This window comes from Macaca mulatta, chromosome 7 (assembly GCF_049350105.2).
Source record: "Macaca mulatta isolate MMU2019108-1 chromosome 7, T2T-MMU8v2.0, whole genome shotgun sequence".
Lineage (NCBI taxonomy): Eukaryota > Metazoa > Chordata > Mammalia > Primates > Cercopithecidae > Macaca > Macaca mulatta.
In genome coordinates, this window is record NC_133412.1 from 96,467,851 (window position 1) to 96,481,236 (window position 13,386).

Sequence of the window (13,386 nt, forward strand, 5' to 3'; positions counted from 1 at the left end):
CATTCTTTCCCCTTCCCTGCAGGTCCAATGAGCTGGTTTTTTCCTCAACTGACCCCAAGACTTCCTGGACCTCTCCTTGTTTCCCCTGCTACCCAAAACTTCTTGGGTGCTCACCAGTTCTTCAGTCCTCCTCTCTTTGGACCCATAGCACCCAGATTGCCTGGGTTCTAATTCTGGTTCCAACACTGGCTCGTTACCTTGGCAAGTTCTGTGACTTCCTGGAGCCTCTGGTTCCTTGTCTGTAAAGTGGGAGTGTTAATCAAACTTTTAGCATTTACTTGTTATGAGGATTAAGAGAATCCCAAGAACAGTATCTGGCCCATGAGGTGCAAATTCTGGACAAAGGCAACTACTATTATTGTTATTTGGTGATGGCCCTGTGGTGGCACTGGCATGTCAAGGACATGGTGCCTGTCCTCAAGAAATATATCATGTAGCTCATGCTTGAATCCAGTCAATACCTTCCTGCTGACCCTGGAATAAAATCCAAATGCTCTGTGGTAGCCTGGAGGACCCTATGTGATCTGCTCCCTGCCTACCTCTTTCACCTCATCTCATCTCTCGTCCTTATCTCTTGTTCATCATCTACACTGTCCTTTCCGTTTCTCAAATATGCCATGCTGTTTTCCACCTCTAGGACTCTGCATGTCCTGCCCTCTCTGCCTAAACCACTTCCCCCAGACCCTTTCCGTCATCAGGTCAAATCCTGCATCCTCAGAAAGGCCTTTCCTGGCTTTCCAACTTAAAGTTGCCCCGCCTTCCTCTCTCCCACCCCCAGTAACTCCCTATCTCATAATGCTGTTTCATTTTCTTCATAGCACTTATTGTTATCAGAAATGATCTTTTTTCCTTGTTTATCATCTCTCTTCTCCTAAAACGTAAGCTTCATGAGGCAGGGACCTTGTCTGGCCTGTCCGCCTCTGCATTTCTAGTAGTTAGAATAGTGCTTGGAACACAGTAGGTGCACAATAAATATTAGGTGAGTGGATGAGTGAACGAAGGCAGCCATGACCATAGGACAAAACTGAGTAAGCTGAGGGGCCTCCTGGGGAAGGCTCCAGCCCTGGGCTAAAGACATGGATTTGTTGGGTTCCTTGTTCTGCTAACTCTGATTCTCCATGTGTCTCCCAGGGTCTAGACTGAGTTCTCCTTGAAGGCTGCTCCTGAGCCTAGGCATTTTTGTAGCTAAACCATTACCAATCAGAAAGTGGGAGCACTGTTCTGGGGGCCTCCATCTGGGCCAGGTGTTCAACCTTTAGTTGCTGGATCATAGAGAGGTATGGTAAGGTGATGTCCCAAGGTTGAGGGAAGCTTCTACTTACCAGCAGGTGCAGAAGTATTTCAACATTTTGACGTTCAGTGCCCTAGCTTCACGTACAGGGAGTGCCGATGAGCTTCGATAGGCCCTGATGAGTCCTATGGATTCAGCACTATTTCAGGAGCTGAGATCTGGAGCAGCTAAGCTGGTTGGCACCTTTGTGGCCATCCAGGTTAATATTCCCCCCAATCCCCGCCCACCCAAACCCATCCACTTCTACAATTGAAGAGGGAGGAGCAGAGAGAGGGCCCAAGGTCCGGAGCTGGTCATTGGCAGGGCCAAGACTTCAAGGCAGCAGGTGGAAACTTGCATATCTTCCTGAGAAGGGGCAAGGAAGACATATTCTCACGTTCTGCAAGCCCCAAGAGCCTTTCCAAGCCAAGATTGGGAAGTGTATTCCACCACATCTTCCCTGCCCTTTCCTGACAGGTGCTTCTCTCTTTCCTCAGGGCCACAGGGACAGGAATCCCAGGAAGGTCTCTTCAGCTGCCAGGTCAGGCCTAGGCAGGTGAAGACGTGCTGGGAGGGGACCTTGATGTCATTTGACATGCAGACCTTCCTTTGTTCCCTGCCTCCAGCCTTCTCCCTATTGTCACCCACCTATCCTCACACCCCCAAGGGTTCCCTGGAACCTGAAGTGACTCAGGGATTCCAAAACTAGTCACCGCAGGAGGAAACCCCACTGGAAAATGTTTCTCATGACAGGGAGTCACCCTAAGGAGTCCCACAAAGCTGCTACTGAGATAAGGACAGAGGGTGAGCAAGTGGGGTGGGGTGGGGGCATGTGGCTCAGAGCACAGTTTCTCAGGTAAGTCCTGGTCATCATGGGGGTGGGAAAAGCCAACCCTTCTTGGAGGGGTTATCCCTGTGTCCTAAAGGGACACCCCAAAGGACTCTTTTGAAGGGCGACGTTCCTGGTGACCTAGGCTGGGTCTTCCCTGCAGTGTCAGCAAGTGAAACAGGTAGCTGGGATCACTTCTGGCTCCTTTGAACATCCCCTCCTGGGAAGGGGTCAAGATAGGAGATCTGAGCCAACTCCAGTTCTACTACCTTCTTAGCCCTGAGGTTCTGATTGGTGAGAGTGAGATCCATAGGAATCCAGCTCTCCTGAAACAGCACTGCCTCGTAAGAGTCTGTTTTGGGATTGAAGTTTTCCCAGGAGCACCAGAAGCCACCTTGAGGCCATGTCTGCCAGACCAAAGGCTAGGAAAGGGAGCTAGTGCAGTGAATCCCAATAGCAGGGCTTGATGCCTAAGCAGGCAGACACACCCTGTGGCCCTCAGCAGGTGTTGTTGAAACTTGTCCCAACCCAAGCCCAGGTGAGTAGGAAAGCATTCACTGTGGTGCTCCCCTTCCATTCACAGCCAACTGGGGGTAGGCACGGTGTGGCACTTCCATGCCAGGTTAGATGTGGAATAATTGGTCAGAGCTGGAAATGGGAAACCACCTCAGCCTCTTTCTTTGTGATCTTGGGTAAGTTTCTAAATTTCCTTGGGCCTCAGTTTCCTCATTTGTAATATGGGGATAATAGTTTCCATGTCATGTTTCATTGTAAGGATAAAATGAGATGAGGCATGCCCAGGGCTTAGCACCATGCCTGGCACATGTAAGTGCACAGGAGCTGAGGCCAGCAGGATATGGAAGGGAGAGGACGTCTGCAAGTACTGGGGGCAGAGGGTGAGGCAGTGAGAGTAGGGCCATGATACTGGCCTCATGACTCTTCCTGAGTGCCCCAGCTCTCCCAGCCACCACCTGCTTCTTCTAAGTGCCCCCCATCCCACAGTTCCAGGTGCCCCAAGACTCACCAGAGCAGAGCAGGTTCTCCCAATTTTCCAGATCGCCCTCTGACCTCATCACTTCTCTCTTTTAGGGCTGCTTTGCCCTAATGCATTGGAAAGATTCCTCCTCACTTTGCAGTTTAAGTTATTCCTGGTTCCTTTTGTTTATTTCCTGAGTCCTTGGTTACTAGAGGAGTATTTTCTAAGGGAAAGCACATGCAAATCAAGCCGCATCATTCTAGGGGCAATGTCTGCGTATGGGTATGTTGGGTGGGTGTGGGGGATGAGGCAAGCCAATATGCAAGCATTAAGAGAAGGACCTGGGGGGAAGGACCGGCTGGCCCACTCTCAGCACAGTGTCTCTCAAGCAGCCTGGAGCCGGCTGACCTGTGTCTTTGGGGTCAAATTCAACTCTAAGCCTTTCTGGGGCACACATACTCCCTCCTGGCTGACAGTGGCCCATGTTTCTGGGCCTGCTGAGGCTGAGTGGGCTCACTTCCTGGCCTGAAAGCAGTAGCTGGCCCTGTCATAGGCTTGGTCCCCACGGCTCTGTGAATGAGAGCAGGTTGGTCCCTGGAACTGAGACCTCCTTCCTACTGGGTCTTACGTGAGGCTGTTTCAGTTTCCCTCTTCCTTGCTTCACTTTCTCATTTGTGCAATGGGAACACTCACCCACAGCTTCTTCCATCAGACCTTGCCCATCCAGTCAACAAACTCAGGAAGTCAGGGCCTTCCGGCAGCCCTGTGAGGGTAGGCTTGTATACCCGGGTGGGGGGCAGTGACTGGCGAGGGCACGGGGGAGTTAGGGAGCAGGTCATGGACAATGGGGGAGAAGTCACAGATGATGGGGGTCATAGAATTTTGGGGTCATCGAAAATGTGGAAGAGGTCATAGAACAAAGGGGATAGGAGTCAAAGGTTATCTAAGGGAAAGGAAATAATCACGAAGGTGGATGATCAGGAGGACACCTGAGAAGAGGGGAATGGTGAAACCAGACCCTGGATGGGAACAGAATGGATCATGGAAATGAGGCCTCTTGAAGGGAGGCCACAAGACATTTCCTAATTTTGGCTACCAAACCAACCAGGGAAATTCTGCAAATGCCAGTTCACAAGAACACAGAACAGCAGACCGCTATTGCTTTGACCCCACGTCTAGAAAAGTTCAAAGAGCAAAGTTTACCCTATCAGCTACCAGGCATATAATGATGGTCATCACAACTTCCATGAGTATCGCATTTTAGGCAGCCTTTGGAAATACTTTCAGAGTTTTTTGTTTTGTTTTGTTTTTTAATCTCAAGTCACTCCCTAAAAGATAGTGGAAATAAATTTGAATAAACAAAACAGGCTTGCTGAAAATAAAATCAGGACTCCTAACCTGCTCCAGTCAGCCTGCTTCCACGAGGTCTGTCAGCCAGTGCTCCACCTGACTGAGTGCGCAGTGCCCAGCATGTACCAGGTCAGTGCAGAGGGCTGCTTGAGGGCTATGCTGAGAGGGAGAGGAGCAGAGATGCTGCTGAGGGTGGAGGGAGGCCAAGCTGCCAGGTTTGGGGAAGGGGGCCAGGTGGAGTGAGAAACTGGGATCCCAGGGGGAGGGTGCAGATGAGGGGGCAACCCAGATTAGGTGAGAACAGTTCTCTCATTAGCCTTTTCCTACAGGTGATTGCATTCTTGGCAATGGTCATGGGAACCCACACCTACAGCCACTGGCCCAGCTGCTGCCCCAGCAAAGGATACCCGTCTGAGGAGTTGCTGAGGTGGAGCACTGTGCCTGTGCCTCCCCTAAAGCCGGCTAGCCTCGACTTCCACTCAGTATCCTGTAGGGCCAGTGAAGATGGGCCCCTCAACAGCAGGGCCATCTCCCCCTGGAGATATGAGTGAGTCTGCTGCCCCCCCCGAATGCCTGCACGTGCTCCCCTGTGTGTGCTGGTCAGGGTACGTGTGAGGGACCAGGGCAGTTCCAGCTTACTTTCCCATTTTGATCTTGGAGGGGCTGTAAAGGTTTGGGAATTGGACAAGATCTGTATTCGAGTCCTAGTTCTGACTCTCATTGGATGATCCTGAGTCAATTCAAGTTTTCAAAACTCAGGATTTTTTTTCACCTGTAAAATGATATAATGCCCCATAGGCTAATGTGCAAATCAAATGAAATATAATCTATGTAAAAGTCTGTATTTATGTTGGTTCTCTCCTTTTCTTTTAAAAAAATATCTATAATGGCCCATGTTTTTCTGGGTAAAATATTAGGGAATAATAGCATGATACAGGCATGAAGCATCCCAATATCAAATGATACTGCCCAGGCCATGAATGGGTTAATTATAAGCATACTAAGGGAGTGAAACCCTCAGCTTTTACGGGCAGCTGGCTGGCTGGAGCTGTGGACTGGATATCTTTGATCATTATCATGGTTACTGTATTCTTTCACTCAGTGTGCCACATAAATATTATAATTCTCTATTTGTGCCATGATATGAAAACTATTAGGAAGCACTGAAATAAGAAAAATGAAGCAAAATATTAAAAACTAGGGTCTTAGGGATTCCAGACGTATGATTTCACTTCTTCCTTCTAGTTCTGTCTTAGCATTGGCTTTGGGGTGGATGGAGAAGTTCAGTGGTGGGGAGGGGGTCAGATTTAACTGAGATTGGATCTAGTGTGGATACTACAGGTCATGATGCTTTGGAGCGGTCTCAGAAGCCGGCTGGGTCCTGGGCCAAATCAGATGGCACGGGAGCCTCTTAGGGGAGGCTGGGTGCCAGAGGTTAACTCAGCTGTCTTCCAGACCCCTTGCTGGGAGTCTGTGAACCACTCAGGTGGCTTTCTCCAAAGTGTGTTCTGTGCAACGCTCATCCCGTGAGCTGCTTCTCAGAAAAAAGTTATGCCAGGTAAACTTAGGAAAGACTGCTCTATCTCCTACCCCTTGGAGATTCATACTGTCATCTGTACATTAAAGTCTGCAAGAAGTCTATAGAAAGTAAACCATTAAACGAGTGTTTCCCAAATTCATTTAAGCACCTAACAGGTGTAGGTGATTTATTAGGGAACCCACTTTGGGAAGTGGTGTGCTAGCTAAACCCATTTGCCAGGGCTTGTCTGTGTGGGGAATAGTCCTACAAGCTGGGGACTGTCACCTGTCAGACTAACGGAGTCGCAGACCTATGGGACATTTACTTTTCAGTGTTTTTCATCTTTCTTTTTTTATTTCTTTGCCATGAAATCCTTTCAGAATAAGTAAAGAAGTCTTTCCATGCACTCTCAAGTATGCTTATAATATAAGCTTGTACAGCGTCTGGAAGAATGTGCAGGAAATAGTTGAGGATAGCTTCTCAGGAGTGGGACTGGTAGGCAGAGACTGTTAGCTTTCACTCTTTATACTCTTTTATACTTGGATGTCAGAGTGGTTTTTACTTTTGCAATAATGCTGTAATAATAATAATAGAAACACCGCCTAAAGTCCGGCCTGGTGGCTCATGCCTGTAATCACAGCACTTTGGGAGGTCCAGGTGGGTGGATTACCTAAGGTCAGGAGTTCAAGACCAGCCTGGCCAACCATGGCCAACATCGTGAAACCCCATCTCTACTAAAAATATGAAAATTAGCTAAGTATGGTGGCACGCAGCAGGAGAATCGCTTGAACCCAGGATGTGGAGTTTGCAGTTGAGCCAAGATCGTGCCCCTGCACTCCAGCCTGGTTACTCTGTCAAAAACAAACAAACAAACAACAACAACAAACAAACAAACAAAAATCTAAAGTGTAATCATTACAGTAAGAAACCTCATGCTGAGCCAGATAGAAGCAGTGCTAGTCAATGGAGGCTAAGGCAGGAGCCTGTTCACCCTCCGCTGCCTCCCTCAGGGTCCCAGGACCAGTTGGAAAGTACTCTGTCACCTGCTACTGTCATTTACAGTGGGGAAAAATTAATAGAGGAGGGAGGTGACTTGTTCAAAGTTACACAGCAAGTGGGTGCAGAACTGAGACAAGAGGCCAAGGCCCCAGAGGGACCATTTCCTTCCTCTGGCACTCCCATGCCACCCTACCCTCTCTGTTTCTGGCCCATCTTTCCAGGGCCTGACAAGTGCCGCCCCCACAGGTTGGACAGAGACTTGAACCGGCTCCCCCAGGACCTGTACCACGCCCGTTGCCTGTGCCCACACTGCGTCAGCCTACAGACAGGCTCCCACATGGACCCCCGGGGCAACTCGGAGCTGCTCTACCACAACCAGACTGTCTTCTACCGGCGGCCGTGCCATGGCAAGAAGGGCAACCACAAGGGCTACTGCCTGGAGCGCAGGCTGTACCGTGTTTCCTTGGCTTGTGTGTGTGTGCGGCCCCGTGTGATGGGCTAGCCGGACCTGCTGGAGGCTGGTCCCTTTTTGGGAAACCTGGAGCCAGGTGTACAACCACTTGCCACGAAGGGCCAGGATGCCCAGATGCTTGGCCCCTGTGAAGTGCCGTCTGCAGCAGCAAGATCCCAGAACAGGATGGGGGGCTTCGGGGGAAACCTGCACTTCTGCACATTTTGAAAAGAGCAACTGCTGCTTAGGGCCACTGGAAGCTGGTGTCCTGTCATTTTCTCTCAGGAAAGGTTTTCAAAGTTCTGCCCATTTCTGGAGGCCACCACTCCTGTCTCTTCCTCTCTTCCCATCCCCTGCTACCCTGGCCCAGCACAGGCACTTTCTAAATATTTTCCCCTTGCCGGAGAAGAAAGAGCCCCTCATTTTATTGGCTTGCTTGTTTACTCATCACTCAGGAAGCATCTACTTTGGGTGCATTCTGGTGTAGTTACTGGTCTTTTGACATGGATGATTCTGAGGAGGAAGCTGTTATTGAATGTATAGAGATTTATCCAAATAAATATCTTTATTTTAAAATGGCCTAATCTGTTTTTGGCATCTGTGGTGCCTGAACACCTCGCGGTCTCCCAGCCTGTCCCTTCTTTCCACCATCGGCCCTCACCTCTGTCCACCCTGCCAGCTCTCTCTGCCCTCCAGAGTTTCTGCTGCACCCTCCCGTCCTCTCCCATCTCTGTCTCCCTGGCCCATCCCGAACACCAGGGTGGGGGCCAGGCTGCGCTCCCAGCATGCTGGAGAGACAGAGGTCCATTGAGGCATTGCAGCAGGCACACAGCGCCCCCTTGTCCCCCAACAATCCGCCTTTGTCCTCCAGTCCTGGCTGCTGCAGCTTGGTCCTGGGGGTGCTGCCTGGGCTGGGCTCCAGCTCACACCCTCCCTAAAAGGAAATGGGAGAAAGGACCAGCCAGAGAAGAGGGTTAAAGTTAGGGAAGGGGGACACAAATGTCTTCAGGCTTAGGTCCCTGGGGGCTCCCAGTCCTGCCCCTGTTCCTCTACTCACATCCCAGCTCCTCCCAGTTTCTTTTCGGACCTCCTCCTCTTCCCTCCCTTCTCTATTCCAGGCTGGGTTGGGCTCTAAGCAAGGGGAGGGATTAGAGCCTCCTCCCTCTCTGCCCCTCCCCATGGGTCTCTAGGGGGCTGGTGCGGGCAGCAACAGAGGCACTCTGGGCAGCTGGGTGAAGGCCCATCTGGGCAAGGCCCCCAGCGGCTGCCTTCTCTCGCGGGGCCCTGTGGGCAAGGCTCCTGCTTCACTTTCAGGTTTCTCGAAGTGCCTTCTTGCTCCTGTCTGTTTCCCCATCCTGCCAGATTTCTGTTTCTCTTGCTGGGCTTTTGGCAGTAGGGGCTGTGTTGGTGGGCCCCATGAAGATGCTCAGTGTTCGGGATCGCCGGGACCGGCCCCCTGAGGAGGGGGTAGTTGCAGAGCTCCAGGGCTTCGCGGTGGACAAGGCCTTCTTCACCTCCCACAAAGGCATCCTGCTGGAAACCGAGCTGGTAACAGCTGCCTCCCCAACCTGGTGCCTCCATTTCCCTGACCCCTGGTTCCTGGCCAGCCTTATGCCAGTCCCCAGCTTGCCCTTCAGTAGCCTCCCTCCCCAGGCCCTCTGGACACCTCTCCTGCCCCCAGCTGCCCCTTCTTCGTCTCCTACTCTGCCTTCTTGCTGCCTCTGCACCTGGAGGCATTTACAGCCGGTTTCAGTTGCAGCAGGAAGGACTGCAGTCAGACAGGATGACTTTTTGGGACATTGAGGGAGCGTGAGACATAGGGATGGGACAGGGGCAATGACAGCCTCTAACATGGCCACTTCTCAGCATGTCCAAGAAGTCTAACTATCAAAAAGGGCAGACTTCCTGCAGCTGCACTTTATCTGTGGTCTGCTGCCCAGAAACATCTCTTCTCAGGAAAGGATCTTCCCCCTTCTTAGCAAGACCACAGTGTAGACTTAAGGCCTCTGCATGTATGCCACCCTAGGTCATCAGAGCTAAAGGGGTCCCCAGAGTCTACTGTGCAGCGTCTGCCTTCTCTCTTGGCATGGAATCAAAGGCATCTAGGGGTGGGGAAAGCATTATGGAGCAGGGGGCACCTCTTGGTCCCTGTGGAGTGGGGTCTCTGTGGGCACAACTCCAGGGGCTGGCATTCACACTGTACCCGTGAATTACTGTGGAATAGTGCTCCTGGGAGCCGTATGACTTGGCCAGACTGCTGGGGTTGCTGGGTGAACAGAATGGGAGGCCGGAGACTGCCCTTGATGGGCAAATGCCCTGCAACGGTGGTTCCTAACACCAGGGAATAGGGAGATGTGCCAGAGTCCTTCCTTCCCTCCAAGGACAGGTGGTAGGTGCCAGCCTAGGGGAGCTGCCAAGGAGGGGAAGGCAAAGCCCTGGCCCCTGCCTGTGTCCCCTTCCTGGCATGTTCCACATGCTCGGTACTGCAGGCCCTGACCCTCATCATCTTCATCTGCTTCACGGCCTCCATCTCTGCCTACATGGCCGCGGCGCTGCTGGAGTTCTTCATCACACTTGCCTTCCTCTTCCTCTATGCCACCCAGTACTACCAGCACTTCAACCGGCTTAACTGGCCCTGTCTGGTGAGGAACCTTGACCCCCAGCCCAGTTTGGGGCCCTTCCTTCTCCTCTAAATGGTGTGTTTTCCTTTCCTCCCCGAGCTTCTTTCCATTTCCACATTTCAGCTGGGTTTTGCCCCGTGCTATGCCCTGTGCTCAAAGGTGTGCTTTGACTCACACTGATTTCACAGCTGCAGGGCCATGGGCAATCAGGAGGACCACATCCGCTAGATCTGCTCTCCCACTCAGCAAAGGTCCAGCCCTAGCCCTGGCCTGGCCTGACCCCCCTGGCTGGTGGACTCCAGCTGCTGTCACCTGGGCTCCAGCCCTAGCACCTGGCTTCTGGTCCTGGTTGCTCTGGTTCATCTGCTTCCACTCCCTGGGTAGCAGTGTGAGCGCTCTGTCTCTTGAATGTGCTTCATATTGTGTGAGGGGTATCCCATGGAGGGGTTCAGAATCCCTCAGGGTCGGGCTGCTGGCTAGCCTGGAAAACCTCAGAGCAACGCCCCCTGCCTTCTGAGGTCCTGTTAACCCTGCACCCCTGGTCCCCAGGACTTCCTGCGCTGTGTCAGTGCCATCATCATCTTCCTGGTGGTCTCCTTTGCAGCTGTGACCTCCCGGGATGGAGCTGCCATTGCTGCTTTTGTGAGTTCAGCCCTGCAGGACTCCTCAGCCCTTCAAGAGCTCAGGCTGGTGCTTGCACACTTTCTGTGTCAGAAGCCACAGCCAGGGCTTGGGGTTCTGGCTTGCACCTCGCCTTATACCTTAACCCAATGGCCAGATAGCCTGTTTTGCCATCCCCACTTGCACTCCCACAGGTTTTTGGCATCATCCTGGTTTCCGTCTTTGCCTATGATGCATTCAAGATCTACCGGACTGAGATGGCACCCGGGGCCATCCAGGGTGAGTGCCCGTGCTCTGTGGAGAGGAGATGCCCTCCCCAACCCTAGCTACTCATCCTGACGTGGTTCTCTACCTGGTTCCATCCTCACAGGGGACCAGCAGTGACTCTGGGGCTACCTGGCTTCTAGGCCTAGCCAGCCAGAGGGGACAGTGGAGCCCAGACACGTCTCCTTGGGATTCACTAACCCCCAGCCCGCCAAACCCCACCCCAGCCTTACGGAGATGTCCAGCCTGAGACGTCACTGGGGACTTATCTGTGGAGCCTGGTGCTCCGGGATCTGGCTCCTGATGAAGCTCTGGCCAGAGGAGGGGAACTTACGTGGGGAGGAATCTGGGCCCCTAAGTCATTCCCAAATTAAAATATTCAAATTCTACTGGCAAGTCTCTTTCTTCCCCAGAAATTAGGCAGGTCAGGAATGCCAAGGAGTATTCATGGGAATGTTGCGGGAGCAGGTCGTGGTCTGTTTCTGGGACCGCGTCTGAGCAGTGAGGATGTGGGGGCTAGCTAGAAGAAGCTGAAATCTTCCAACACAAAACTTCTACGCTACACCTCTGTGTGCATGGCCACTTTGTGGTGTGCCTGGTGGCTGGGCATCTGGAGTTCTGTGTCTGAGAAGGCACAGCCTTCCTCAAGGGAGCGTGCCCCCACCACCACACCTGTTCCCATAGGTTAGTGGGCTGGAGGCGAGGCACTCGCCTGGGGTGTGTGCAGAGCTCCCCCTTGTGGTGTGGGGAAGACTTGGCCCACAGGACGCAGGGAGAGGGCAGCCTGAGGCATCAGAGAAGGGAGAGATTTCCCAGAATGTGAATGCTGGGAGAGCCTGTGCATATCAGCTGGTGCAATGCCCTCATTTCACATAAGATAAAACAGGCCCAGCTAGGGGAGGTGAACTCATTTGTGACAGAGCTAGGGCCAGAACACAGCTCTTCTGACACCTAAGCGAGTGTTCTGGATACTGTACTGAGCCTCCTTGTAGCTCAGAAAAGAACGGCCAACTCGTCCCTCCACTGTGGGTCCACCTTCCCAGCTTGCCAGCTCCTCAGCACACATTTCCTGAGCATCTCCCATGCGCAGACTCTGTGCTGGGTGCCAGAGCCTCAGAGGTGACAGAGGGGCCTGCCCTTGAGTACTCAAAGGCTGGGAAAGAGACAAGCTGGTCAAGGCATCCCCATGGTGAACGCTATGGGAAGGCTCGGTTGAGTTTGGAGCAGACACTGCTGCAGCCTAGGAGTCAGCCCTGCTGGGCTGAGACAGACAGACATGCAGCCAGACGTTCCTGCCCAGCCCAAGGAGCCCAGCATGACCTGGCTCAGCAGTTCCATCCCAGCTGACGTGCTATCTCCTCTCCCTGATGCATGTGTGTTCCTGCCCTGAGATACAATCTTTCTTCTGGAGCGCTCCTTCCAGCTGCAGGCCCCAGCTCCCAAGTCCTGCCTGAGCCCTGGATCTTGAACTCTGGTCACTGTGCTCTGCTTCCTTGGTGGCAACCACTCCTCTCTCTTGGTCTTTTTCCTGCCTCCTGCTTCCTGTTCTCCTATCCTTGTGTCCTGGCTCACCATCAGGGCTGGCAGCCTCTCCTGGGCTAGAACTAACAGGATTTTGTGTTTCTCTGGTCACTGCTCACAGTTCTCAGGGCTTTATGCACAGTCCATTCTCGTAGTCTCAGAGGAGGGATAGAAGAGGCTCCACTTGGGGAGTCAGGGAGATAAGGTGCCGGGTGAAGGGTTAAGGAGGTGGTTAGCAGAGCCTGGTTGCAAAGCCCAGTGGGGAGTGGGGATTTGCTTTGTGCAGAATGGTGTCAGGACCGGTCCTCTCCCACAAGCAGCTGTGTGACTCAGGCAAGACTGTCCCCAATAGGAGCTTAGAGAGAGCAGAAATATGACCGCAGTGTTTCCCTGTACAGGCACCTGTGCTGTCTGTGTCTGTGTGAGAACTAACATGAAATGAGCAATGCCCAGGCTTGGTCCTCATGGCATATTGGTTTGGGCTCAGTGTTGATTGGCCCCAGAGTCTCAAGATGCCCTCACAGTGAGGTGCTGAATCACAGGGGACAGGGGGAGACCCCTGGGGAAGACAGGGAGGGGGCTCCCTGGGAGTTACTTCTTAGGAACTGACTAGAATGGAATCTCTCCCATCTCCTTTCCCATACCTTAATTCTCAGCCAGCTCTGAGCTTTTTCTGGCATTGGTGAGAAATTCATCTCAGAAAGAAAGGGGGTCCTAGGACACCTTTAATCGTTGCAGCCTCAGGGGTGGGGTAGGTGGAGAGTGGCTTCAACTTCAGCACCAAAATTCTATCTCCTACCATCTAGGACTGGCTCACCACTTTGATGCCATCGTTTTCTCCACTTTTGAAATTTCTCCCTCTCCGCCCTTGTGTGGTTGACTGAGCAGAACTGGGACTCACAGTTGTCCACCTCAGGCAGAACACCTCACTCCTCTGCACCTCGGTCTCTTTCCTTGTGGATACG

General features: G+C 52.5%; 2 protein-coding genes across 6 annotated transcripts; both read left to right on the forward strand.

The window, feature by feature from the left end:
- The first annotated feature begins 412 nt into the window (after window positions 1–412).
- On the forward strand, window positions 413–7,970 carry IL25 (interleukin 25). 2 transcript variants are annotated; one of them, XM_015143409.3, is made up of 3 exons: window positions 413–4,554; window positions 4,755–4,972; window positions 7,190–7,970. In XM_015143409.3, exons 1-3 carry the CDS (start codon window positions 4,546–4,548, stop codon window positions 7,443–7,445), a joined length of 483 nt encoding a protein of 160 aa, XP_014998895.1. In that variant the 5' UTR covers window positions 413–4,545; the 3' UTR covers window positions 7,446–7,970. The 2 variants fall into 2 exon arrangements, with proteins under 2 accessions (XP_014998895.1, XP_001107906.2); XM_001107906.5 differs by lacking the exon at window positions 413–4,554 and having other exon boundaries at window positions 4,600–4,972.
- A 635-nt stretch (window positions 7,971–8,605) lies between these two features.
- On the forward strand, window positions 8,606–11,289 carry CMTM5 (CKLF like MARVEL transmembrane domain containing 5). Of its 4 annotated transcripts, XM_015143410.3 has the most exons (5): window positions 8,606–8,942; window positions 9,884–10,036; window positions 10,565–10,657; window positions 10,831–10,915; window positions 11,007–11,289. In XM_015143410.3, the coding sequence occupies exons 1-5, from the start codon at window positions 8,811–8,813 to the stop codon at window positions 11,018–11,020; spliced, it is 477 nt and encodes a 158-aa protein (XP_014998896.1). In that variant the 5' UTR covers window positions 8,606–8,810; the 3' UTR covers window positions 11,021–11,289. The 4 variants fall into 4 exon arrangements, with proteins under 4 accessions (XP_014998896.1, XP_002805035.1, XP_014998898.1 ...); XM_002804989.4 differs by lacking the exon at window positions 10,565–10,657; XM_015143412.3 differs by lacking the exon at window positions 9,884–10,036.
- Window positions 11,290–13,386: the final 2,097 nt, after the last annotated feature.